This window comes from Python bivittatus, unplaced genomic scaffold (assembly GCF_059951505.1).
Source record: "Python bivittatus isolate LINGU-HERP-01145 unplaced genomic scaffold, Pbiv_v1 ctg000180_np1212, whole genome shotgun sequence".
NCBI lineage: Eukaryota > Metazoa > Chordata > Lepidosauria > Squamata > Pythonidae > Python > Python bivittatus.
Window position 1 is genome coordinate 6,572,300 of NW_028277047.1, and position 27,773 is coordinate 6,600,072.

At 49.3% G+C, this 27,773-nt stretch overlaps 1 protein-coding gene across 1 annotated transcript in view; it reads left to right on the forward strand.

Moving 5' to 3' along the window:
- Positions 1-27,773, forward strand: part of PCNX3 (pecanex 3) — a 49,496-nt gene that overhangs the window by 10,605 nt on the left and 11,118 nt on the right. The window contains exons 5-27 of the mRNA XM_088137457.1: positions 2,334-2,429; positions 3,002-4,300; positions 5,686-5,815; positions 5,890-6,059; positions 6,648-6,744; positions 8,565-8,700; positions 9,238-9,395; positions 10,402-10,555; positions 13,684-13,716; positions 15,163-15,334; positions 15,463-15,573; positions 15,784-15,875; positions 17,580-17,689; positions 17,821-17,926; positions 18,672-18,764; positions 19,552-19,702; positions 20,882-21,029; positions 21,318-21,495; positions 22,250-22,358; positions 24,135-24,264; positions 25,462-25,520; positions 26,657-26,872; positions 27,313-27,566. Of these exons, the coding sequence (XP_087993583.1) occupies positions 2,334-2,429; positions 3,002-4,300; positions 5,686-5,815; positions 5,890-6,059; positions 6,648-6,744; positions 8,565-8,700; positions 9,238-9,395; positions 10,402-10,555; positions 13,684-13,716; positions 15,163-15,334; positions 15,463-15,573; positions 15,784-15,875; positions 17,580-17,689; positions 17,821-17,926; positions 18,672-18,764; positions 19,552-19,702; positions 20,882-21,029; positions 21,318-21,495; positions 22,250-22,358; positions 24,135-24,264; positions 25,462-25,520; positions 26,657-26,872; positions 27,313-27,566 (4,202 nt within the window). The remainder of the gene's footprint in view (positions 1-2,333; positions 2,430-3,001; positions 4,301-5,685; positions 5,816-5,889; positions 6,060-6,647; positions 6,745-8,564; positions 8,701-9,237; positions 9,396-10,401; positions 10,556-13,683; positions 13,717-15,162; positions 15,335-15,462; positions 15,574-15,783; positions 15,876-17,579; positions 17,690-17,820; positions 17,927-18,671; positions 18,765-19,551; positions 19,703-20,881; positions 21,030-21,317; positions 21,496-22,249; positions 22,359-24,134; positions 24,265-25,461; positions 25,521-26,656; positions 26,873-27,312; positions 27,567-27,773) is intronic.

Genomic DNA, 27,773 nt, shown 5'->3' on the forward strand with positions numbered 1-27,773 from the left:
TATGTCGCGACCACAGCGAGATGTATTTGTCTTTTTTGAGATAGGATAGCAGACTTCGAGGAGCTGCTCTATATAAGATTCTGAGCCAATATTTAATTGTTAAGATCCAGGCTTTAGTTTCGATATTACACCATGTTGTCATTTATTGTACAAAAAGAAAGCCAAAATGGAGAAGACGTGTGAAAAACTAAGTACACCTTATGATTCAGTAGCTTGTAGAACTACCTTTAGCAGCAATAACTTGAAGTCATCGTTTTCTGTATGACTTTATCAGTCTCTCACATCGTTGTGGAGGAATTTTGGCCCACTCTTCTTTACCACATTGCTTCAGTTCATTGAGGTTTGCAGGCAGTTGTTCATGCACAGCTCTTTTGAGGTCCCGCCACAGCATTTCAATCGGGTTGAGGTCTGGACTTTGACTGGGCCATTGCAACACCTTGATTCTTTTCTTTTTCAGCCATCCTGTTGTAGATTTGCTGGTGTGCTTGGGATCATTGTCCTGTTGCATGACCCAATGTCAGCCAAGCTTTAGCTGTCGGACAGATGGCCTCACATTGGACTCTAGAATACTTTGGTATACAGAGGAGTTCATGGTCAACTCAATGACTGCAAAATGCCCAGGTCCTGTGGCTGCAAAACAAGCCCAAATCATCACCCCTCCACCACCGTGTTAGACGGTTGGTATGAGGTGTTTGGGCTGATATGCTGTGTTTGGTTTTTGCCAAACGTGGCGCTGTGCATTCTGGCCAAACATCTCCACTTTGGTCTCGTCTGTCCAAAGGACAGTGTTCCAGAAGTCTTATGATTTGTTCAGATGCAACTTTGCAAACTTAAGCCGTGCTGCCATGTTCTTTTTAGAGAGAAGAGGCGTGCTCCTGGCAACCCTTCCAAACAAACCATACTTGTTCAGTCTTTTTCTAATTGTACTGTCATGAACTTTAACATTTCACATGCTAACTGAGGCCTGTAGAGTCTGAGATGTAACTCTTGGATTTTTGGCAATTTCTCTGAGCATTGCACAGTCTGACCTTGGGGTGAATTTGCTGGGACGCCCACTCTTGGGAAGACTGGCAACTGTCTTGAATATTTTCCACTTGTGAATCATCTTGCTCACTGTAGAATGATGGACTTTAAATTGTTTGGAAATGGCCTTATAACCCTTCCCAGATTGATGGGCAGCAACAATTGGTTCTCTAAGATCATTGCTGATGTCTTTACTCTTTGGCATTGTGTTAACACACATCTCAATGCTCAAGACCAGCCAACTCCTAAAACTTCAGCTTTTATAGAGGTAATCACACTTGCTGATGATCAACTGATCAAGGGCATTTGATTAGCAGCACTTGGCTGCTACTCAGCCTCTTCATACCTATGGAAGCAGTAAGGGTGTACTTAGTTTTTCACACATGTCTTCTCCATTTTGGCTTTCTTTTTGTACAATAATGGTGTACAATTTACACCAAATACAATATTACAACATGGTGTAATATGTCATGCATTGTTGTTCATCTGAGGTTGTATTTACCTACTTTTGAGAACTGCTAAGGACCAGATGATTTTTATTATCACCTGATACGTAAAACCATAGAACTCAAAGAGGGTGCACTTTCTTTTTCACACGACTCTGCATGTATGTGTGTGTGTGTATACATCGTATATGAGCATGTATACATATACATACATACATATATATAAAAGTGTATCATATATGAGTAAACAGAGCTAGGAAGTAGGGATACAGGCCCTAAGCGCTGACTTCCTTTTGCCATGACGTCCTCTCTTCTGCTGTGGTTTAGAACAGTGGTTGGCAAACTGCAGCCCATGGGCCAAATCCGGCCCACTGTCTGTTTTTATCTGGCCCATAAGCTAAGAATGGACAGGCTGGTGGGAGGTGGATTGCCAGGCCCAAGCTTCAGCTGAGCTCCCAGGAGAGGGCTGGTGGTGGGACGTCCTAGGTTTATTGTTGGCCTCCTTGCCGGCAGGCCAGCACTGTCCACTGGCTGTTATACTACTTGGCCTGTAGACCTGCCAGCTGTGCCCACGGGGGTGGGAGGGATCTGGCTCTTTCGAGAAAAAGTTTGCCGACCTCTCATTTAGAGCAGTGTTTCTCTACCTTGGCAATTTTAAGATGGGTGGACTTCAACTCCCAGAATTCCCTACCCAGCCATGCTGGCTGGGGAATTCTGGGAGTTGAAGTCCACCTATCTTAAAGTGGCTAAGGTTGAGAAACACTGATTTAGAACATGGCTGCCCTGTAGCTAAAGGAGGGGACACAGAGGAAGCATGGAGGTGGGAGGGTCTGGACAAGTCTCCATCAAGGTCTTCTCCTGCAGACATCAAGGAGCTTGTGCGAGAGCAGGGAAGCAACAATGTCATTGTTACAGCAGCAGACCGAGACATGCTTCAGTGCTGTTCCCCAGAGAATCATGGTAAGCTCTGGAGTTCTGGGAAGCGGGGTTGGAAAAGGAGGAGGCATTGAGCAAGGTGGGGAAAAGTGCTTTCAAGGTAAACACTGCCCTTTGGCACAGGCAGTATTTCCTTCCTGTATGTAACTGCCTAGCCATTATTATCATTATCATTATCTGATATGTACTATGTGTAGTACAAGGTCTGTTTTTCCCTACCACAACAAACCTGTGAGGTAGGCTGGGCTGCGAGTGACTGGTTCAAAATCCCCTAGGGAGCTTCTGGAGCTGTGGGTGGATTAGAACTCAGGTTCTTGCCCTAATTGGTGCCTGAACCACTCCCCGACCCTGGCTTTTGGGCTGAGAGGGAGGGACAGGCTGAAAGACCCCAGGGAGCTTTTGTGATTGAGCAGGGTTTTGATTAGACTCAACACACCTTAAAAAGAATGAATAACTCTGCTCTGCCGGTTTTACAAGATGCACCCAAATCATTGGTTTCTCCCACCCCCATCCCAGGGCTGGGCCCACTGCCCCAAAGGCCTTTTTTCCTGCAAACACGAGCCTAACCTTGTCTTCTCTGTTGGGCCCTTCTCTAGCTGAACCTCCAGCAGCATCCGCCGACGTGGAAGGCCCAACAACCAGCCTGCTTTCTATTCCCAAAGGAGAGCTCCCCGTTAACCTCCGGAAGCAGCCCCCATCTCTCCCCATCCAGACGTCGGTCCAGAGCACCGATTCCTCTGAGCAGTCTCCCCCCGCCAGGCAAGGGTCACAGGCCCCACGCTGGACCCCCAGTGAATCGGAGAGCGTGGGGGACACCCCACTCAGCCCCCTCCTCAAGAGCAGCTTAAGCGAAGAGCTCAGCCACAGCTTCCTGAGCCTGGCCCTGCCGGAGACCAGCAGCCACAACCGGCGGGAGAAACACCACTCCGGGGCGGAGTACCAGCCCCTGGAGCCACGGCCGGAAGGTCCTCTCAAGACTGGCTCATCCGACAGCTGCTTCAGCGGCACCGATAAGGAGACCCCCAGCACCTTGAGCAGCTACCGCAGCGAGAAAACCAACTCTACCCACCTGGACAGCCCCTCCTTGGGGCCAGGCCCTGAAGAGGGGGCCCCGGGAGAGGAGGCTGGGCCCTGTTCGTCTCCCCCAGCAGACGGGGGCAGCGACACAGATGCCCTTTCGGACAGCGAGCTGCTCCGCTCCCCCAAGCTGGCTTTCCTGGGAGAGCTGAGCTTTGACACCCAGAACACCCTTAATTCCCTGGAGACAGTCAAAGGGGACACCGAGCTGTGGGGTGGCCCCAAGCTGGAGCAAGTGGTCCGGCCGAAGGACCTGGGCTTGAAGGGTCGTCACCGCCTCTCCCGGAAGCACGGCAGCGCATACTTGCCCATCTGCACCCTGCTGGACAGCAAGGCCTACACCGAGGGCTTTTTTGCTGACGAGGACTCGAGCGACTGCAGTGACCTCAGCCGGGCCTCCAGCTTGCACTCACAGCACAATTACAGCTCGGACAGCAGTTCCAGCACCTCCTGCTACTCCCCCGAGCGCCACACCCCGGCCCAGCATGGCCGGCACAGCGTCCCGGTGGCTGAGACCAAGCCCCCGCCGCCCCCGCCGCCGGACAACTCCATGCTCCCCCCCAAGCCCTCTCATTATGCCCAGCGCACCGGGAGCACCACCAGCGCCAAGACCCACGCCAGAGTGCTCAGCATGGACGGCAGCAACCAGCTGGCCGAAGGGAAGCCTCCGGGCTCTCTCACCGTCTCCAAGTCGGATCTGGAGTCCCACGCAGGGAAGCTGGTGGGAGAACAGGAGTTGGGCAGCGCCGTGCGCAGCCAGTCAGCTAACCAGCCCGGCTGGCGGGGAGAGTTGCAGGCTGAGGGGGCCATCGGAGGAGGTAAGGCTCCAAGATGCTATTGTTCTCCCCTTCCTGGAAAGAGCTGGAAAAGGAATGGGAGGAAAATTCCCTTTTTACACAGGCAACATTGGAAGTGGTTAGGATTCCTGAGGACAGCCACTTTAGTGGAGTGCTTAAGGCATCAGGCTAGAAACCAGGAGACACTGAGTTTTAGCCCTGCCTTAGGCACGAAGCCAACTGGGTGACTTTGGGCCAGTTCCTCTCTCAACCCTGGGAAGAAGGAGGCCAGGGCAAACTGCTTCCGAAAACCTTGCCAAGAAAGCTGTAGGAACTGTTCCAGGCAGTCACCAGGAGTCAAGACAGATTCCCCAAAGAAACCAGCCCTTTCCCCTGAGCAGAGCCCCAAAAGTAGGAAACAATTTTCTCTTGACTTCTCCAAGCGTGCTAGACTAAGATCTGGGCTAGTTTGAGGTTCAGTGAATTGAACCACAATTTAGCCATTCCAGCTAAACATACCCAGCCCAGTGATGTCTTTAGCCAGAATCTGACTGATCTGTATGGGCCCTGCGTGATAGGTGAACATAGCCCTTTTGTTTGATTAGCCTGTCTTTTGGGTTTCAATACGTTGTGTGAAGCTATCCTGTGGTCAGAGAACAATGTAAGGAGAACATATGGGTGTCTACTTCTGCCCTTGGACCTATTGATTTATTGATATTACATATTTATTCACATACATTTGAAGAATGCCCGGCTCCAACTGACCCTTTACATCAGTGGTTCTTAAACTGCTTTACTCAATTACCCCTTTTCCTGGTCTTGAATAATGTCATTAACCCCCCCCCCCAAAAAAAACCAGACTCTTGTTTTGCACAAGCATCTCCAGTTCCAAACTGGATCCTCAGCTCACAAACAAGCAATTACAAATTGCTCCATGACCCCCAGGATATGCCCAAATTGCCCTCCACTAAGATTAGAACCACTGCTTTACTTAATCAAAGCCAGAACAATAAAATAAAGAAACCATTAATCTGCATCCAAAAAACTATACAGAACAGAACAAAATCCTGTGAGAAGAAAATGTTGCAAGCCCTCCCCTTCGCTCAGTCCCAAAGCCTGGGAGAATAGCTAGATCTTTAGTGCTCTCAGAATATCAACGGGTGGGACCCATACAGATTTCTGGGGGACTACAAAGCCAGAGGGCAGGTGCTGCCAGGGAGAAGTTGATACCTGCCCATCCCCTTTGAAGTTTTTCATGCGCGCCCAATGAGCGTCAGCAGCCCCATCTGCTTTGGCTTCTGTTTTCATGCCGCCTCAAATGGCAAGCGCAGCGTGTGGAGCTAAGCTGATCGTGGGAAAATGTGGGTGAGTGGTTCTTTAGCAGAGCACCCCCCTCCACAACTCTGGCTTTGCCTTTTCTCTTCCAGCTGCCCCCGGGGAGGAGCTGTCCAAATCAGACCATTCCAGCGGCGTGAAGCGTGTGCAGGCAATGCGACGGAGGCACAATGCAGGCAGCAATCCTACCCCACCGTCTTCCGTGATGGGCTCCCCACCGAGGTAAGCCCTCGTGCAAACGGCTCAGCCTTTGCCCCGTGGCTGCTACCCGGCTTCTCACCCCGTCCTTTGTGCAGTTTGCAGGACCTTCAACGGGGTCGAGCCTCCTCCCACTCCCGGGCGCTGACCCTGCCCTCGGCCCTTCAGTTTGCCAGTTCTCTTCTGCTGCCCCGTGGTGCCATCCACGAAGCCTGCAACTTTGATGACACCTCGGAAGGGGCAGTCCACTACTTCTACGACGAGAGCGGTAAGTGGGGGCACTTGTTCGGAAGGACAGACCTTGCAGCTCCTTTAATGGGTAGGGAACTTATAGTCCTCCACAAGTTGCTGAACTACAACTCCCAGCATCCCTCACTCTTGGCTGTGTTGATTGGAGCAAGCCCTGTTTCACACCATTTACCCTAGATGCGTGGACCGTATTATTAGCAATTGCATTTATTGAAGCATTACCTAAGAACATCAGAAGACCACCAGAAGAGAATATCTGTAGCTCAGGGTTGAACTATGGAGTCCTTGGTGCTCTCTGAGCTTGGTTGTTTGACTGCAGACGTTTTATTACCCAACTAGGTAACATCTTCAGTGCTAGTGAGTGTGGGGTTTGCTCCCTGTTTGCAAGCTACTGTATATAAGCAGGCTTTGCCCATAATCACAGACTTTGTAGTGTTAGTTGAGATGAATTTTTTCCCAGTCCTCTCCTATTTTTTGGATTAACATAGAGATGGGTTTTCTAGATTTTTTTTTAACGGTCCCAGCAATTTCTCTGCCCAAAGGGAAATGCTTGCACCGGGAGTTTCTTACTTGATCCACTTCTCTCTTTTATCCCCCTTCCTTCCAGGAGTCCGACGCTCCTACACTTTTGGGCTTGCAGGGGGCGGCTACGAGAACCCAGTGGGGCAGCAAGTTGGCATGGAACATGCCACCAACAGTGGCTGGTGAGTCTCCGTTTTAGCTGCCAAAATGTTCCCCCAGTGATTTGCAAGAAGGTTTTCAGCGGTGGGTGGGGCATGTGGGAAACGTTTCCAAAAAGGGAGAGGGGTACAGTCTGCATGTGCCAAATGTTTTGCGCCTGAACCGTTCTGTGCATAGGACATCTGGTTTCGGGCAGTCTTCAGCTGAATGGAAATGCTCATGTTTGGATGTTTTGGTCCATGGATGCCTAGTTTGAGAAACCACGTTGGGATCAAAATGCATCTACTTAGGATGTTTTTATTATTTATTTATCTGTTTACTAAATTGATATGGCCTGTTTCATAAATTTATATGGGCACCCATCTCATATACATGACACTGGCTGTCTAGCCATTAAAAACAGAATAAAAACAATAACCAAAATTGCAGACAACATAAAACAGCATAAAATAGCAGCCGAGAACACTCAGAACATCCCATAATCTATACAATCAGGAAACAGGCTCACCCATACTTTATCAGGGTCCCAGGCTCGATGGCAAAACCAGTCTTTAAGGCCTTGCAAAAGGCCACCAGGTTCAGGCCATTTTAATTCATGCACAGGGCACCTGGTTTCAGGTGGACCATATTGGAACCAAAATGTACAGAGTTCGGATGTTTTGATCTGTGCATGGATTACCTAGGTTGGGGTAACCCAATTGCATGTTTTAGAAATTGTAGTTTGTACCACAAAATGAATCAGGGCTGTTCTTTTAGATGCAGACCAAAACACGCTTGCTTCAGGTAGAAGTGTTCAAGGGATGGAGGGAACATGGAAAAAGCCGAGGACATCAGCAGGATAGCTGCTGAAGGAGAGAAGGGGTGATGCGTGTCAGCCTTGCCCTACTTACCCTATCCAGGTTTTCTTTCATCCAAAATGATTTAGCAGAACTTTCAGAATACAATGATTTGTCTGTCAGCCCTACCTGGTAGGTAGACCAGTCAGGAAACACAACCAGATAAGCTAATTTGACTTTATGGTAACCAAATCTTGCAAATCTGAAAGCACAGTTCTCCCCCTGTCTCCTATACAGCCCAAGAAACTAGGGAGGGTCCCTTCTGAGCCTCTTGCCCCACCCATTATCCAGCTGTGGGCTATGTTCCCTCTTATCTGACTGTTCCCTTGGCAGTGTCTCTTCACCGTGTCTCCCAAGGTCTTTCCCACAGACCATTGCATTGTCCCGGGTTCTAAGACAAACTTTCTTTTTGTTTCACGCATACCCTAAGATTTATTTACTTACTTATTTGACTTGCATGCCCATCCATTTCACCTAAGTGACTCTAGGTGGCTCACAACAGTTAAAAAATTGCAATCATTACACACACACACACACACACACACACACACACACATATAAAACCATCAACAACCACTTTAAAACAAAGACAACCGTGATGAGTAAAATCCATCACTGCGGCAGACTCAACACAGCCATTGTAAAAACTGCCCACCATTGCCAGATGGATCTTTCAGCCCCTTATTAGTCAGCGATATCTAGTGGCTTAAAAGTGCTTACCTAGGATAATTTAGAGTACCAGGCAGGGCCAGGCTGTCTTTTCTAATGTGCCCTTGGAATCAGTGAAAAACCCTGTCCATGCTGATAATTGGGACATGCTGGCAAAAGCGATCAGTCCTTTACATGAAGCCTGTTGTGCGAAGGGGGTGGAGGGCGAACGAAAGATTACTGGTGTGGGAATGGGGCCATCAATAGAAAAGGTTTAGTCGGGCGGCCTAGTGGGGCGGCTCTTTCACAGGGACAGCTCTGGTGCTAACTGTCTCATCGCTCTATATTTGCCTTGGCAGGGACAGACACTCACATTCCTCCAGTTTTAACTCTGCAGAAGTTCCCGAAGGGACCCCCGCCCTCTCCCTGCTGCAGCCCCGGCCTGTGGTCCTCCAGGGTATGCAGGTGCGCAGGGTGCCGCTGGAGATCCCTGAGGTGAGACTTGGAGACTCGAAGGGTCTGCCTGAGGCTCCTTAAAAGTAGGTCTAGAGATCTGGGGTTGTATAATGCCGCTCTCGCGTGCCTCACGCAGAATGGTGGGGAGAAATTCAGTGACCAAAAATTCTCACGGTTTTCAGAACTTAGTTGGAAAAAGAACATTTTTCATCCCCAAACTGGAATTGTGCTACTGGAATGTAGTGCCCCAGATAGGATGGGAGTATAAATCCCAGAATTCCCAACCCAGCACGATCTGCAGTATTGGAGTTGCAGGTCATTCTGGGAACCGTAGTCCCGTAACATCTAGAAGACACCCAGTTCAGGACAACCGCAGTAAATCGTACGATCGTAGCGTTTATCCGTGCTGAAATTTGCTCTCAGAAGTTGCCTGCATTTTGGCAGCCCAGAGCGTGTGCCACTGCACCTTTTTAGCTATTTGGGTCGAATGTATTATGTGAATCCAGAAAATGCCTTCTCTTGGGGTGAGGAAGCGGGGTGGGATAGCGATGTCTCAGTTGCCTGTTCCTTCTCCAGTTTGACCTTCTGGACCAAGAATCCCTACACGAGTCCCAGGAAAACACCTTAATGATCGAGGACAAGTGCCACCCCCGTCAATACAAGTTTTGGGTCCTTCCTGGGCACTGGATGCGTGTTCGCTACGACCGGTTGGCCCTGCTGGCTCTGTTGGACCGGTGAGCACCCAATTCTGTTGCTTTTCTGGGCCAGCCCAAGGCAGAGGGGGCGTCTGTTAACATGCAAAGTGTCAGACAAACACTCCTTCCAGACCTGGAGAATGGCTGGCTGGCACCTTCTCATTTAGGCATCTTTCCAGCCCAAAATAGACCAAAGAACTGAAAGCTGCTGGTTCTACTGATTGAGTGGGGCTTATGGGAACTTCAGACCGAGAAGATAAAGATACGCCCTTCCAGTGTTTCCTCCAGCTATTCCCATTGTTCCCAGCCATCAGGTCCAGCGCCGGCTGGGGACCATTGAATTGAGAAGTTCACTTTAGGCAGGAGTTTTCAGGGAAAACACTAACTTGTCTCCGTCCTTGACCCCCATCTTTGGCCTAACGATGTAATGCGCTAATAGCTGAACTCAAAATATGAAAGTTGAAAACATGAATTTCTGCAGAGCCTTTACAACAGTGTTTCTCAACCTTAGTAACTTTAAGATGTCTGGACTTCAACTCCCAGAATTCCCCAGCCAGCCATGCAGGCTGGGGAATTCTGGGAGTTGAAGTCCACACATCTTAAAGTTGCCAAGTTTGAGAAACATGGCTTTAGAGCAAAGGTGTGTGAACTGTGACCCAGGGCTACATTCCCCTACCCTCCCTCCCAAAAATTTGGGTGAGTCCCATCCCCTTCAAAAATAGCTGCCAAATTGTCGCTTTTAGGAAGGGAAAGCTGAAGAAATGCAGGGGAAGAATCCTCTTAACTGTACTTAAGGCATTGATTCAGATGTTCTGGCCCCACTCCCTTTTGATCCTGGCCTGCTTTTTTGAGTGCGCCATCCAAAAACCTGGGGGGGGGGGAGTTGCTTCAACACCCTCCTTCCAAAGTTGCCAAGCCTTGCTTCTTCATAAGTGTGATGGTTTTTGTTGATGAACTGTGCGTTTATTAAAAACCTTGTGTGCAGGAGAGCGGGCCAGCCGTTCATCCTGTTTATTAGCCCTGCTGTGTTCTCCTGCCCCTCCAGGAATCGTCAAGTGGGAGAGAATGTGTTCGTGGTGTTTCTGGTGACCCTGGTGGCCTTCTTGGGCTACCTCCTCCTCCTCCAGGGCTTCTTCCAAGACATTTGGGTCTTCCAGTTCTGCGTGGTCATTGCCAGCTGCCAGTATTCTCTGCTCAAGGTGAGGACGCGGGCTTCTCCACCAGGTTTGACCATGGTTTCTGTTCCAGTGAATTTCCTTTAACACACACACACACCCACTGCTGCTGCCGCCTTGCTCAGCTGTGGGGGTCTGCGCCAGGAAGGTTTACCGGAGTGCTTCCTTCCCCAGGAAGAACGTGTTGGACAAGTCGCACAAGGCTCTCTTTCCCTTGCTCGTCGACTTTTTGCAAGGTCTGCTGTCTGAATGCCTCCTGCTAAATGCTAAATCAGAAGCGGGTTAGGAAATCAAGCTCATTTAGAGATGCGAGGGTGCATGTTAGAAGTATGCTTACAAAGTGGCTGCCACCCATCGGGGTGCCCATTTGCACAACCTCTATGCTTGGGTCCCCTTCATTATGCAGTGTCATCTGATGGGATCTAGGAAGCTTGCCTTCTCGGTCTTAGCACCTGCCCTCTGGAGCAGCTGCCCCACTGAGTTTTGTCTGGCCCCCACCCTGGCTGTGCTTGAAAGAGATCTGACTTGGGTTAGACCGGTGTTTCTTAACCTTAGCAACTTGAAGATATGTGGACTTCAACTCCCAGAATTCCCAACTCCCATGCTGGCTGGGGAATTCTGGGAGTTGAAGTCCACATATCTTCAAGTTGCCAAGGTTGAGAAACACTAATAGATCATCAGAACAACTTTTGCCTCCCTCTGACTCAGCCCACCCTCCTTTTTTGGTTGATTCGCACAACACGCTTATGTTGGTTCAGGGCTGGTTTGGTTTCCTCTGTTGTGCGAAGGCAGCCGGGGTGGTTAGTTTCAGGGAGAAGGCATCGTGCAGAGGTGGAAAGGGGGCAAATTCCCCCCTCTCCGGCTCCCTGCCATGCCCCCCCTGCAGCCCTGCTGCCACTTACCCCATTTCTGCGTTTTTGTGCCCCGGCTTTCCCCGAGCCGCAGGACTCTGGGCGACTCCTGTGTCCAGAGGGGTGGCAAGGCGGTCCTGACACCCGCCGAGGCTAGGTCAATCAGGAGATCCGTGGCAGCGTTGCCCTTGCACGGCTCCACTTCCAGGGCAGGGGTTGGGTCTCTTCAGGGGGACGGCTTCCTACATGGCTGGGGAATTCTGGGAGTTGAAGTCCACACATCTTAAAGTTGCTAAGATTGGAAACACTGATCTAAAAGATATACAGTGGTACCTCGGGTTACGAATGCCTCTGTTAACGAACTTTTCGGGTTACGACCAGCTCCAGCCGCAAAAATTTACCTCGGTTTGCGAACTCCGCCTCGGGGTACGAACAGGATACACGGCCATTTTCCGCCCCTGACACGTGATCCACGGCCATTTTCCGCCCCTGACACGTGGTCCGCGGCCATTTTTCCGCCCCTGACACGTGGTCGTAGGGAGGGGGACTCTCCCTCCAAGCAATAGCCGCCTCCCTGTCCTCCACGCCAGAATGGATTAACGGTAATTACATTGAACCTTATGGGGAAATTTGCTTCGGGTTGCGACCAATTTGGGGTGCGACCAGAGTCACAGAACGAATTAAGTTCGTAAACCGAGGTTCCACTGTAATTTAAAAAAAGATCAAAACAAGCAAAAGAACAAACAGGAGGCTCCACAACCATCATGTCACCAAGGCCAATGAATAATAAAGCAATCGTATATATGTTTGATTTAAATTCTTCCCAGAGTTCTTCCTACGAGTCCAATTCCCTTGCAGTTATCCCCAACTTGCGCCCTCTGGTTGTATGTTAAACTCCCCCAAGTTTGGAAAATTCTGGCTAATTTAAACAGCATATCGATGCAACTATACATCAGTCCCTTTGTTCTCAACTCATTTCATCCAGTTGTGATTCTGAGTTGGTTTAGTAGAGCAGAATACTTTTTTCCCAAGTTGAAATGCTCCATCAGAGGGGGGGGGGTGTTGCATTTTGCAAAAGAGAATGGCAGATTAGAGGGAGGTGTTCTTATGGCCCTTGGTTATAACAGACTCATGCCTATTCTTAAGACCTTTTGCAAAGAGTTTGGTGAGCAAGGTTTTAATTGCAAATAACCGCATTGGGGACTTGAGATTGGAATTTTATTTAACGTTTACATTTTTTAATGCTTTTTTGATCCATATCAAGTCTGGTAAATTAAGCAGCATACACCCTTGTATCACAAAATAAATAAGATGGGAATGAATTGTCTAGCGACTTTCACACAGAAAGCCCCAAGTAGGGTTGGTATAGTGTTTGGACGATGGCTAGAGAGTCCTGAGTTCAAACCTGTATCCATGGAAGGTCCCTGGCTTTGGGTCACTCATTCCCTTTCTGCCCAACCTACCTCACGGGGTTGTTGGTGGGAAAAGTAGGAGGAGGGGTTGCTGCATACATCTCCTTGAGCTCCCGAAGGAAAAGTGAGATGCAAATCAGATTAAATCACTGCTGGTTGGTGGCTGCCGGTCAGTGCTGATCATATTAGATGAGATTGGTCAAAATAACCTGATATTAGACAGCTTTTTATATTGCTAATTTGGCAAGGAAGGGAGAGAAACTGGCAAGGGGGAGCCTCCCTTTTTCCTTGTTATAATTTTTAGTAGAGACATTTACATAAGTAAAAGATAAACAGGAAATTATATAGAGTGAAATTAAGGAAGAAAGAGAAATAAAAGATAAAAGAAGAAATAGAAAAGACAGTGCAGGCAGAAAAAAAAGAAAAGATATATAAAAAAACGACATCTGATCTTCTTTACAGCAGTTACAAACAAATTCATTATCTCTCCTCCCTCTTTAAAGTTGCAACTTGGTTCTCTTCTTCCCATGTTCAACCCTTTCCAATCAGCAAATCCATCAATTGGCAATTCATTTTTTTCCATTTTTGGCAAAAAGTCCATAAGAGGTTTCCAGTCTTTTATAAAAATAATGGGGGGGGGCTTTTTTTTTTCTCTTTGTCCAACCTTCTTGCGAGGTAGACACAAGATTTCATTGTCCAGCTGGGAATTCTCCTGTCCCCTTTCCTTGAGTGTCGGGGCTGGAATGTCTCACCAGCTCCCGTAGAGGTGCAGAAAAATCCATCTTACAATTCTACATTAGATTGAATCCTTCCTCTGCGGTATGGGAGGCAGGGAATCCTCTTCAGCAAAGGCCTGATCAGTTTTTCTCCCTTATTTCACTTTTTTCAGAGCGTACAGCCAGATGCCGCCTCTCCCATGCACGTGAGTACTCGGCTACAAGAAATCTGAACCGGTCTGGCGGAGGCAGGGTGCGGGACTGTGTTAGAGGCCTGGCTTCTGTGTCCTGTGCAAGGCTGCCTTCGACTGGGCTAGGGAAACCCCCTTCGTGCACCTGAAAGGAGAGTGAGCAGAGCACTGTACCTGCCAGTTAAAATCATGATTTTTTTAATGATGATTAAGTCCCAGTTGACTAGGCTCATACAGATTATACTAAGGCTTGAGCTGTGGTTTAAAAGTCACAATGGCTGGGCTTATGCAGCACCCAAAATCTGAATGAACCAAACACAGGGTTCACCGCGTTCGCATAACACACAGTGCCTGAGTCTATCGTGGCTTAATGGTCCAGCCTGATTTGCATGGCAGCTGTATTTGCGTACCCCTCTTCACCCACTTACTAAATTAACCCAGTGCGGGGGTTTGTACCAGGCTTTAAGCCGCAACCAAACCGAACGGGCTGAATTCCTGTGACCGCAAACAACCCTGCTGTGTGAATCAGGCTCCTGAGGAAGCCAAGGGTTTTCACACTTCGTGCTCCTGCAACTTCCCTAAAAAAATAAATGGGTAGATGAATGAAATTAACAAATTCATTGAAACTTAGGACTGGGCAAGAAATAAATAAACCACTCACTTTCCATAAAGGAATTTTAATCAGCACGTCACAGGGCTTCTCAAACTGTGCAAGCTGAGCAAGCAGCAAGGCCTGGAACATGATCCACAAACGTTGCCTTTGCAAATTTCATCAGGTTTTTAAGAAACGTGCACATGTGCTCAAGACCCCCCTGGCATCACAATCCACAGTCTGAGAATCCTTGGAATAAGCAGTATGCTTCCCTTGTGCTGCTAAAACAATACAGATAGTCCTCACTTAACAACCACAATAAGGACCGTAAAATTTGTTGTTAAGCAGGGCGGTTGTTAAGTGAGTTGCGCCCAATTTTACGACCTTTTTTGCAGCAGTCATTAAGCGAATCATGCAGTTCCCCATTGATTTTTCTCGGTTGCAAATGGCGATCACGTGACCCCGGGATGCTGCAGCCACTGAAAGTGCGAGCTGGTTGCCAAGTGCCCAGATCATGATCACATGACCATGGGGGTGCTGCGACAGTTGTAAGCGCAAGGACTGGTTGTAAGTCCCTTTCTTCAGCACCATTGTAACTTCAAACAGTCACTAAACGAACGCTTGCTAAGTGAGGACTACCCGTAGCCTAACACGGTGTTTCTCAACCTCAGCAACTTTAAGCTGTGTGGACTTCAGCTCCCAGAATCCCCCAGCCAGCTATGCTTAAAGTTGCTGAGATTGAGAAACACTGATGTAAAACAAATTCTTGGCTGGAGAGCTGGTGGCCCAGTTCATTCTGTGCCAGGCGCTGTACATCCTGGATCTCAGCCACGTCCCCAGGGATTTTCAAGGCTCCTTTCCACTGGCAGGGGCACAACTGGATCATTGCCTACAGCCGACCGGTTTACTTCTGCGTGGCCTGCCTTTTGATTTGGCTGCTGGACCTCTGTGCTCGGATGGGGCCCTTTCCTCCCATCGTCCTCTATGACCTCACCCTCTTCTCCACCGACTTCTTCTACTGCGCCCGGGACGTGGCTATTGGTAAGCAACTGATTGCAGGTCTGGGAAAGCGTGAGAATTCCTGAGCAACTCATAGCCTGTGTGCGTCTTTGTGTCTCCCCTGGCCTAATTTTTTCTTCTGATTTTCTGTTTTCCTTTTTTTCCCCCAGTATTCACCCTCTGCTTCCCAGCCATCTTCCTCTTTGGACTTCTCCCACAAGTCAACACTTGCTTCATGTACCTTCTGGAACAGGTCGAGATGAACATCTTTGGTGGGACAGGTGAGGAGGGAGACGGACCCTTGCCGTTTTCTCCCCCAGCGTTTTGCTAAGGCTTCGTTCCAGGATGTTTCTTCAAGTTCCCAGTCTAGCCTCCCACCCTGGGATCTCCTGGTGGTGACCTGTCCAGGCCTGGCCCGCTCAGCCCCTGAGATCAGCCAAGGTCAGAGAGAAATTGCTATTGATGGCCCTGTTTTCCTTTTCCTTCTCCAGCTGCCACCAGCCCCCTCACCGCCTTCTTCGCCCTCCTCCGCAGCATTCTCGTGGCTGGCCTCCTGTACGGGTTCTGCCTCGGAGCCATCAAGGTATCTACTCTGGAAAGAAGGTGGCATTTTCTTTTTGGTATATAAGGGGCCCTAACCCTTACACTCATCCTCTGCTGCAAGATTATACACTAGCTGGGTTCGCATAACCTGTCAAACTCAGCTTAACGGCTGCATTCACAGAACCAGCAGTGCCCGAGTATATAAACCTTATGCAGCCTTAAGGGGATGGCCTGATTGGCACAACGTATTAAGACAAGATATGGGTTCCCACAACGCATTGAACCAGAATTTTTCCTAGTTTCATAACTGTGCCGACCTAGTCTCTGAATTCTAAGCCACTTTTTCCCCCTTCAGATATGCTAGAATTACCGGTCTGGCATTCAACCGTGGCTGTTTTGAATTCTGAAATCCCCTGATTTGCCTTTTGAGGGAGCTTGTAAAAGAGTTAATGGAAACTTCTGGGTGCAAATCTGCTGCGGTTGTGAGCAATGGCAGCTGAGAATAAAACCTCTGCATTTAAGGGCATTCTATCTTGATTCCCCGACAATGGGGGACAGAGGAGAGGGCAGCCATCAGTTTCAGGTCCTCGGTGACAAGAAGCTGAGCAAGAGACCAATTTGGGGCCTCTGAGAGCTCTTTTTAACTTTCATCAGCACCAGATAAGATCCAGGTTAGGCTGGCTGTTCCCAAAAAGACCTTGAGGTCGCATTCACACAACCTGTTGAACATGGTTGATGAAAATTCCCCTGGCCACATTCGCACAGCGGGCTGAATTTGTGTGGGCACGTTGGGCCTTCCCTGCTGCGTGATCTTGGTAGGAGCAATAAACTTTATGGTGATAACAGGCTATTCTTTTTTTTATGGATTGTTGTGAGCTGCGTAGAGCCATCGTCTGAGGTAGGCGGTCATAGAAGTCCTATAAATACATAAATGATCATTGATCAATTCAAACAAAACAAGAAAAGGAATTCTGGACAGCAGATAAAGGCCATAGTAAAAACGTAATAGTGGTAACTGATGCAATCAAAGCTTTTACAAATAGCAAAACAAAAGTTTCAGAACCAAACTTCAGAGAAGTAAAATGGCGTGGATCCAGCAGCAATGGCTATAAAGATCCAGATGGCCTGGAAACATGACTAGATAGGAGTTATTTGCTGCCACTGGCATCTTTATCACGAGGGCAGCATACCAAGCATGGGTGAATGTTTCAGGGACTCCTTCAGTCTTGGTTTGAACAGGATCCCCCGTAATCTCCCTTCAAAGGCAGCTGTTGGGAGGACATGGTGTCTTGCCAGAATTTGGGCTCTTCTGAGCTTGGGGACCGTGACTTGGCTTAGATATCTAGCCAGCTCGAGGAAAAGGTGAGGGGCCTACTCCAGGAGGCATCTTTGGGTGTGACGGCGAGGTCTGATTGGGCTTCCCCATCCTCAGCATGCCACTTAAGGGCTGGTGCTGCCCGATCACACCTGGATTGCAGTGGGAGAAGCTGTAGCATTTTGGTTTCTCCTCCAGCATCTGACCCACAACATGGATTAGCTCATGATTCATTGTACTGGGTCAGCCCAGGAAATGGAGTGTTTCAGTCCCCAAGTGTGTTCTCTTGACCACGCTGAGCCAGTGTCTGATCTCGGTCTCCTTCAGCATTCGATTTGGGGAAAATGCATCCTGCGATGAAGCGTTGCTGCTCCTCGATACACAACCTGGGTGTTGATATAACCTTTGCATTCTCTTCCTGCTTTCCAGGTTCCGTGGGGTGAGCAGCACGTGCCTGTCCTCTTTTCGGTCTTCTGCGGTATCCTCGTGTCACTTTCCTATCACCTGAGCCGTCAGAGCAGCGACCCAACCATCCTCTGGTCTGTATGCCCCCCCACAATACTCGGGTTTTTTGCTGGGGGAAGGCAAGACACTGGCACGGGGAGGCCGCTTAGTATTTCAGCAAACCAGTTTTCTTCCCCTCCCCTCTTCCCTTCCCAATGATCGTTAGGTCTTTGATCCGCACCAAACTTTTCCCTGAGTTTGAAAACCGCAACATGGAAAACCCCCCAGTTGGTGTGAAGGATCCCCTACCTGAGAAACTGCGCAATTCCCTGGTGAGGAGACCGTTCTCGGCAGTCCGGGAGGATGGGATGGCATTTGCCCTGAAAAGCAGGCATAGACCTCTGCCACCCAGACATGGAGGGCTTTTCATGGGGAGGAAGAGCTAAGGCCGTGGTGGACAGGGGCTTCCAAGGAATCATCAGGAGGTGTAATGGTATGTGAGAAAGACCTTGAGAGACAGGGCAAAGAGCTGCCGCCTAGGGAATGATCCGATAAGAGAGCATAGCCCGCAGGTGCATAATGGATGGAGAAAGAGGCTCAGAAGGGACCCTCCCTAACATCTCCAACTGTAAAGGAGACAGCAGGAAATTTGTGCTTGCAAGACTGATGTCAACCTTCTCAGGTAGACCAGACAGGAAACATGACCAGATGAGCTAATTCTACTTTATTGTAAGGTTACGTTAACAGAATCTTGGAAGTCTGAAACTACAATTCTCCCCCCGTCTCCTTTACAGCCCGAGAAACTGGGGAGGGTCCCTTCTGAGCCTCTTTCTCCACCCATTATGCAGCTGAGGGCTATGCTCTCTCTTATCTGACTGTTCCCTTGGAAGCATCTCTTGACCCAGTCTCCCAAGGTCTTTCTCACATACCATTACAGGAGGGGACAGTCAAAGAGGACCTTGGAGATCCAGCTGGGGAAAAGCACTGGAGAAGGTGCATTCTAAATCCAGAATTTCTGGCCTTTCCTTTCCTTTCCTGCTCCTCAACGCACCTCTTTTTTCCTTCCTTCCAACCCAGCGTGAGATCCTTCATTCAGATCTTGTCATGTGCTTCATCATCGCTGTTCTGACCTTCGCCATCAGCGCCAGCACCGTCTTCATCGCTCTTGAGGTACCTAAGAAAAGAATAATGAGGGGAGGGAGGGAAGGAGGGCAGTGCGGTGGGAGGTGGGTAGCGGCTTGGCTGGAAGTTGTGGGCATGGGGGAGCACTGGCTGTATGGACAAATGGCCAGGTATAGAGGCAGGCCAGAGATGGCCTTGGCAAAAGATTGCCAGCGCTGTTAGGAGAACATTCAGAGAAAATAAATGAGAAAGTCAATGGAAAGGAGGGAGCATGAGAAAGAGGCTCAAGATAACCCCGTCTTGATTCTCTTTGGTATAAGAGGAGGCAGAGGGAAACCCTGGCAGACTTTCAGGTTTCTGTTCTGATACCCTACAGCGATAAAGTCGCATTCCTACAATCCTTGCAGACTCTTTTCCCTGATCTGGCCTACCTCAAAGGGCTGACACCAAGTCTCTAACGTCCCAAAGCAAAGATCCAAAGATTAGCAATTGCAGAAAGGTTCCAGCTCAAAAAGGGGATGCCTGGCTCATACCGACACAGGTCTGTGGTAAAGAGCTGGGGGCTAGGGTTGCGAAGGCCTGGAAGAATTAAAGCCACACATAAAAAAGGGGAAGGGCTTCAGCTGTGCGCTTGCAGCCGCTCCCTTAGCTTTTCTCAACCTCTCCTGCAGTTGCCCCTGTCCCGAAGGCAGCCCACACCTCCCGTGCATCTGCGCACATCCAGAAAGATGGAAGTTTGCAAGGAGCTTGGCAGCAAGGCGATTTTTCTTAGCCAGGTCGGAGCCCATAGTCTTATGGGTTATCTTTGCTCTTCTGCTTATTCTGCCCCTCTCAGTCTGTTCTAGGCTATGTGCTCTATGCCCTGGCGGGCCTGGTCGGCTTTGTCACCCACTACCTACTGCCCCAACTCCGAAAGCAGCTGCCCTGGTTCTGCCTCTCGCAACCTGTCCTGAAACCACGGGAATACAGCCAGTTTGAAGTCCGCAGTAAGTGGGCCTGGATGGGAAGAGAATGGACATGTCTGGACGCTGGACTACCCTCCCATCGTCCCCGACCATGAGGCATGCTGGTTGAAAGTGAAGGGAGTGACTGAGCGAGAGACGTAGGTGGTATTGACCACAACCGGGTGCCAAATTAATTTCCTGTTTCGGTTGAGGCTCAGTAAAGACCCTCAGCACCTCCTAGAGGGTTGCATCTACAGGAGTGTTTCTCAACCTTGGCCACTTGAAGATGGGTGGACTTCAGTTCCCAGGATTCTCCAGTCAGCCATACCTTCAAGTTGCCAAGGTTGCGGAACACTGCTGTAGGAGGCAGCAAGAAGAAAAGGGGGTCCTTCAAAAATCTCTTGAGTGGATTGGCTCTCTATACCGCAAGCCACAAGACAAGGAGCAACTGGTGGACTAGAGTGTATCATGCAAACGTGGTCCTTCAACTGGTTTTCCTTAAAGGAAAAGCTCTCCTCTTTCTGACATCTGGGAGATTTTGATTACAGTATTGAGTGGGTTAGAGTTGTAATAAATACAGTAATAATAATCGGAGGGAGTTGATCTTTCTCTGGCTTGGAAGTTAAGCGTGGTTTGGCCTGGCTAGGAAGGCCACCAAAGGGATCTCGGAGCTGTAGACTAAACCAGTGTTTCTCAGCCTTGGCCACTTGAAGATGTGTGGACTTCATAGCTGGCTGGGGAATTCTGGGAGTTGAAGTCCACACAACTTCAAGTTGCTCAGGTTGAGAAACACTGACCTAGACAGTGTACATATCTTCCCCACCACAACAACCCTGCAAAGTGGGTTAGCCTGAGAGGTGAATGGCCTAAAGTCACCCCAGCAGCTTCTATGCCTAAGGGAGGACTAGAACTCAGTCTCCCGCTTCCTTGCCCAGCACATTCACCCCTGTGCCAAACTGTCTCTCTTAAAAATTGCAGATGGCTGGCTGGGGGAATTCTGGGAGTTGAAGTCCACCCATCTTCAAGTGGCCAAGGCTGAGAAACAATGGAGTAGACTGTAGGCTGGACTAGCTGTAGACCAGGCTGGGAAGTTGCCGAATCCCTGGGATTTGAGCTTGTCTGTCCTGATCAATTGGGATTGAAATGGGGGGGGCGAGGTGGTCTCGTACCTAGCTCTGGACTTCACCCTCTTCTTTTGCCCATCTGCTGCCCCCCTCCCAGGCGCCGCTGAGCTGATGTGGTTTGAGAAGCTGTACGCCTGGCTACAGTGCGTGGAGAAGTATGTCATCTACCCGGCCGTGGTGCTGAACGCACTCACGATCGATGCCCACTGGGCCAGCAGCCCACGGCAGGAGAAGCTCTGCATCCCGTAGGTCCATCCCCTCCCTGCGGGCTGCGGTCCCATCGGGGGGCGGAGTGTGTGTGTGCTTCGCATCACAGCACCAAGGAGGGAGAGCTTTTCGCAGTGCAACGCTGCTTTTCTCGTTTGCCCCCTTGAACTCCCCTGTGGGCACCTTTGCCCTGGGATGCTGCGTTGCCAACCCGTCATCGTACATGGAGGGCAGAAATCTTTCAAAAGCTTGCGTGCTTTTCCAAGAGAGAAGTTTGGCAATAAATGTCACTTTCTTTTCTCTCCCTGCACCCAACCTCACCCCAGCTGCCGAGCTCTTCTCCTCACCGTCGCTGGCATGAAACTTCTGCGGAGTTCCTTCTGCTGTCCCCCGCAACAGTATGTCACCCTGGGCTTCACCGTCCTCTTCTTTCAGTTTGACTACAAACAATATTCGGAGGGTTTTCTCACCGACTATTTCATCATGTCTATTCTCTTTAGCAAGGTGCGTCCTGGTTTGGGCCTGTCCCCTCCACTCTTTTCTATAGGGAAGAGATCAGTGCCCTGCAGAGATTTATGGTCATACTTGGGGTTTGTGGACCTAGTTCAATTCCAACAGCTCTGGACACATCACTCTGGGGAAGGCAGCTCTAGATTGGTAAACGGGCGCTGGAGGGAGGAAGATGAAGACTAGGGAGGTATAACCGTTTCTGCCCCCTCCGGATAGACCTCTGAGAAGGCAGCAGGATAAGGCAGCAGTGTGATGCAGCATCAAAAAAGGCTAAGATGATGTTAGTCTCAAACCCTCATTTGCAAATACTGGGAAACTCTGGAAGTGGTTTATCCTCACTGGGTGGGTTGTATCCCTTTCTGAGTTCTGCCCTTTAAGGCTCTAGTCCAACCAGAAGGAAGTCAGAAGTCAGAAAGAGATAAAAGGAGGCTGTTGAGGGCAAGTTCTCCAGAAAAGAGCTTGGGGGAGCTGATGTATCGAGATGAGAAGGTTTGGGTTAGGTTTCTTTTGAAAATCTGCTCTTCCGCTGAAGGAAACAGAGGCTGGACAGGCTGACCTCAGTGAGGACTGGCCGCTTCCATTTTGAAACTAGGCTCGCTTTAAATGCTGCGGGCAGAAACCACCACAGTCTCTGAAATGGATCTGATTTGTTTTCAGAGCAATTTGGATCAGTTTGGCTTTCTGTAAACCTTCTCTCTCTCTTTCTCCCCTGTCTCCCTTCCTCTGTGTTCCTCATTCTCTCTCCCAGCTGTGGGATCTCTTGTACAAGCTCCGGTTTGTCCTCACCTACATCGCCCCCTGGCAGATCACCTGGGGGTCAGCTTTCCACGCCTTTGCCCAGCCTTTCGCCGTGCCGCGTATCCTTTTCTGAGATGGGGAAGAGGGAGAAAGGAACGTATTTGCCCAACTCCCTTTCCTCGCCAAAGGTAAAAAGGAACAATTAACGTGTGGAACTCAGGGCCTCAAGAAATTTTGAAGACAGCATAAGTCATTTCTTTTTCCTTTTTTTTTAATTTAATAAAATACACATGGGAAGGAGTAGAAGAGAAAGATATAAAGATGTATAATAGAAATTGCTAATAGAAATATACATAGTAAAGAATACCTTAAATCAGTACTGAAGATTATAGGTTGAGTAGAAATATGATTTTATGGAAAAGAAAATCCCAGATGTGACACAAAACCATATATTGGTTTCCAGTTAGAATTTAGTTCTGCACCAGATTTACTTTTTATATAGGAAGTTAATCTTGTCATTGTAGCATACTCCCACAGTTTCTTTAGCCATTCCTCCGAAGAAGGAATCAAAGATCTGTTCCAATAAAAGGCATCTAAAATCCTTGCAGCATATGAAATAGCAAGAAAAAAAATTTTTTTTGCAGGAGTTTAACTGCATGCTGCCTGTTCCTCCGTTCCTTGCCATTCCTGACGTTATCGGTAGACGTGATCCCCAAAATCAATGTAGAAATAGCCCAGGATTTTTGCAGCCAGATCCCTCAGCTTTGTGGTTCTCACAGGAGCATATGAGTATCCCACAATCCCCAAATGTTGCTTGGGATTGTGGGAGTTGAAATCCAATGCCTCTGGAGGTTGTCTGGTTCGGTGACAGCACCTAAACAATCTTGGCTGATTTTCTCAAAGTTAAGCAGGATTGGGCCTGGCTGGGATGTAGATAGGAAGCATCCAGAATAGGCCAAATATGGAAGCTAGATTGGGAGGACCAAATCCGCCCCCAGAGAAGAAATCCCTTTTGTCTTGTTGCTAAAAAGCAAAACAACACGTGAACGCGTGCAGGAGGTCTCCAGGAGCTCCAGAGCAGAGAGTGGAACGTCTGAATGTGTTTTGTGGCTCGGCGGGAAGATTTCCAGCAGCGTTTGCCCGGCTTCGGGCATCTTCGAAGCGCTCTCGCGACTTAGTTGAGCCTCGTGTGCTGATGTTCCCCAGCCTCCCAAGACCAGGGTCTTGAGAGGAGAATCCCTCTCCTCGGACAGCCGAGTCACTTTTGCAAAAGCCATTTGGGACCGGAGAGGTCGACAAATGGGGAATTGCAAAATCTGCCTCCAGTCTTGCTGCCCTCCAGAGCAGCCTGGTTGAAAGCTGTCAGCCCTCCGAGGTAGACCCGACTAGGAAACCAAAGTCATGCACGCTAATGCTACTTTTATTATAAGGTTAGAGTAACAGAACCTTGCAAGCCTGAATTCTTCCCCCCTCCCTCTCTTTACCTTTGCGAGAACGAGGGAGGGTCTTGTCTAAGAGGCTTTCTCAGGTTACAGTTCTGGCCCAGACGCAAGTTTCTTTTATCTAACCCAATGTTTCTCAACCTTGCCAACGTGAAGATGTGTGGACTTCAACTCCCAGAATTCCCCAGCCAGCCATGCTGGCTGGGGAATTCTGGGAGTTGTAGTCCACACATCTTCACGTTGGCAAGGTTGAGAAACTTTGATCTAACCATTGTCTTGGGTGCGGCTCTTGCTCCTGTCCCTCCAGGTCCTTCCTTCCCTCCAGGTCCTTCCCCATCACAATAGCCCAGAGATTTGGGAGTGGGGTCCCCCCAATTCGAGAGGGAAACCTGATTGGTTTGTTCACGCCACACCTGTTTGGAGCCGGTGTGTCCTTAACCCTTGCCTCCCCAGACTCAGCCATGCTGTTCGTCCAGGCTGTCCTCTCCGCCCTGTTCTCCACTCCCCTCAACCCGTTGCTGGGCAGCGCCGTGTTCATCATGTCTTACGCTCGCCCGGTCAAGTTTTGGGAGCGTGATTACAAGTGAGTTGGGAACGTGAAAGGGAAGGCCTCGAGGTCAATCCTTTTGCTCCCTCGAATAGGTGCCGGGGAGATGGTTTCCAACAGCACAGGCTGGGGACTGCGAGATGCCTCCGATGCAGGAAAGGGTCATCCTCGGATGTCCAGAAGACCACTTTCTTGATTAAACGTTATTTTAATAAAGGCAGTAATAGGAAGAGTTGCTGCATGTTAATCTTATCAAACGATTTGCATGCTGCTGCTTTTTTTCTCTCTCCTCTGCTTTTGTTTAGAGCAATGTTTCTCAACCTTGGCCTCTTGAAGACGGGTGGACTTCAACTCCCAGAATTCCCCAGCCAGCCCTGCTGGCTGGGGAATTCTGGGAGTTGAAGTCCACCCGTCTTCAAGTGGCCAAGGTTGAGAAACACTAGTAAAATATTGGCAGTGCTCACAGCTGCATGATTTAGTGGAAGAGCATCTAATGTCTCAAGGGCCACATTTCAAAAGTACTTTTGGGGAAAGGGGTCGGGAATTTGTTAAGAGTGTCCCTTTCATTGATCTCATCAAATTGGGCAATCTGATTTGGGCTGCAGGTCTTCAGACAGCCACACAGGGGCAGCAGTGTTCTCATTAACTCTTTGCTGCCATTTCTCTGTTGGTCCTCTGCATTTCAATCTCTCAAATTAACCCGGTTTGCAAACTCCAGCAATGCAAATTAAAAAGGGGGAGTGGCTGCACAACGTGCCCCGCCCATTCTTCAGGAAGTCCAAAGCCCACAAAAGGGGCGTTGGAGGGGCCAAGGCAGCCCAGCTCCCAAGGCTATCTGGCCATGGAAAACCACTATTGTAGATGATTTGGGGCCCGGCCTGGTTTCTCTCAAACCAACTTCCCCCGCAGGGTTGTTGTGGAGGTAAAATTAGGGGAGACTTTCGTGGATGTTGCTCTGAGCTTTGGGTGATTTTTAGATTGTTTTAATTTGGGCTGCCCATGTGGTTATAGGTTTTATCTGTTTTTATGGATTTTTTTTTTTTTTTGGTTTTGTATGCCGCCCAAAGCCCATTGGAGTTGGGCGGCTATAATAAAATTAAACAAGAAAACAGACAAACAAATGCCCAAGAAAAGACAGGTAGAAAATAATAATTAATTATGATTAAAATTAATCAGTTTAGGGCCCGTGGGTTGCCCCCTCCTGCTCTCATCTGCTTCTTTCCTTCTTCCCAGCACCAAAAGAGTGGACCATTCGAACACCCGACTGGCCACACAGCTGGACCGCAACCCCGGTAGGTTATCAGACAGCCCATACCGTTGGCAATCTTGCAGGAGAAGAGATGGGTACAGGGACCAGGAACCATCTCTTGTCTCCCTACCTGCAAGACCCCGTTTTCCTCCCGTATGGCTGGGTTCATACAATTCATTCAACCCGGGTCAGATAAACACAGTTTGGGGTTCACAGAACCCACCGTACTTGAGTAAATTCAGCCTACAGTGGCTTTAGAGGACAGGAGGGCTCTGTTTGCAGAAAATGCGGAACCAGCATCTGGATTCTCACCATACCCCATGAAATAGCCAGACTCGTTTTAGCCGAGTGTGTAAACACAGGCTGTCGCTTAGCACAACATTTCTCAACCTCAGCAACTTTTAAGCTGTGTGGACTTCAGTTCCCAGCATGCTGGCTGGGGAATTCTGGGAGTTGTCCACACAGCTTAAAGCTGCTGAGGTTGAGAAACACTGGCTTAGTATAATCCACAATTTAGCTGAGATCAGTTGTGGATCTGAATCTGGAAACAGACTTCAGTATAGAGCAGTGTTTCTCAACCTTGGCAGCTTGAAGATGTGTGGACTTCAACTCCCAGAATTCCTATCGCTGGCTGGGGAATTCTGGGAGTTGAAGTCCATATATCTTCAAGTTGCCAAGGTTGAGAAATACTGGTATAGAGGGCAGTCGCTGGATCCATAGGAAACAGAACAGGTTAGTCTAGCTTGTTTTCTGTGCTCTGATCAATGACCCAGAGAACAGGTAGGTTCTCCTTCATTGAATGTCTTCAGGCAGATCTCCTTGGGAATTTTCACTTGGGAGTCCTACACCAAACAAAGGGTTGGAAGGCCTCAGTGCCCCCACAGAAGGATCCTATAGCAGTGGATGCTCCCCAGGAAATAATCTTTCTTCTCAGCCAACAATCATTGGAGGACCTGAAAGACCAGGTTAGGGACAGATCATTATGGAGAAAATCTATGTGGTTGCTAAGAGTCAACACCGACACATAATCAGTCCATCAGTCAATCAATCACCCAGCAGGGAGGCCAAGATTTCCCAAAGACCTTCCACGCAGAGTAGATGCTCCAGGGGAAATAATGCTTGCTGTTCCTCTCCCCGGTGTCCTTGGCTCACCCCTCTCCTGGGACTGCCACCCTGCAGGTGCTGATGACAACAACCTGAACTCCATCTTCTACGAGCATCTGACCCGCTCACTGCAGCACACGCTCTGCGGGGACCTGCTGTTGGGACGCTGGGGCAATTACACCACAGGAGACTGCTTCATCCTGGCCTCGGACTACCTGAACAGCCTCGTCCACCTCATTGAGATCGGCAACGGCTTGGTCACCTTCCAGCTGCGAGGCCTCGAGTTCCGCGGTGAGCCGAGAGGGAGGCTGGGGTTGGGTGGGTGCCCAAGGCAACCGGACGGTGTCTCCCTGGGAGCTACAAAAGCCCAAAATCAAGTCCTGCCTGGATTGGCTGTGTTTCCCCTGTTCTCTGGCATCTTAAAAAACTTTTATTTCTCTAACCCTTATTTATCTAACTTCCTAGGGCTTCAGACCTCAGGGATTCTCATTTTGAGGGTTCTGAGCCCAGAGCTAAATGCCCCACGTCCCGGAGTTTTCTCCGCTTCATCCTAAGTTTTGCTTGGGCCCCCAAATTGCTCTCTCCTAACAGGCAGTGAGTCTCCAGGGACTTGACCAGGGAATCCCTTCCTGATTTCCAGCAATGCCACAAACCCCGGGGCTTGTGGTGGTGGGGGGAATGCAGTCTCAAATCTCAGCTGCAGACTTACAGGCGAGGTTGCCCTTTTCCAGGAACGTATTGCCAGCAGCGGGAGGTGGAGGCTATCACGGAAGGAGTAGAAGAGGACGAAGCCTGCTGTTGCTGTGAACCGGGCCATCTCCCCCGCATGCTGAGCTTCAACGCAGCCTTTGGGCAGCGCTGGCTGGCTTGGGAAGTGGCGGCCACCAAGTACGTCCTGGAGGGCTACAGCATCAGTGACAACAACGCCGCCTCAATGCTCCAAGTTTTTGACCTACGGAAGATCCTCATCACTTACTACGTGAAGGTGAGAACCTCAGAGCTGGGAGAGGCAGATTTTTATCACGCACATACCCTGCCCTTGCTCACGGCTGCTTAATTCAAAACTTGCAGGTTTTTTCCTCCTTGTGGTTTGGGGATATCGGCTCGGTAAGGTCAGTTTAGCTGGGAATGAGGGACCAGCCTGAAGCAAGCAAAGAGTGGAATTTGATTGCCAAGTCTTAAATTCCAGGAG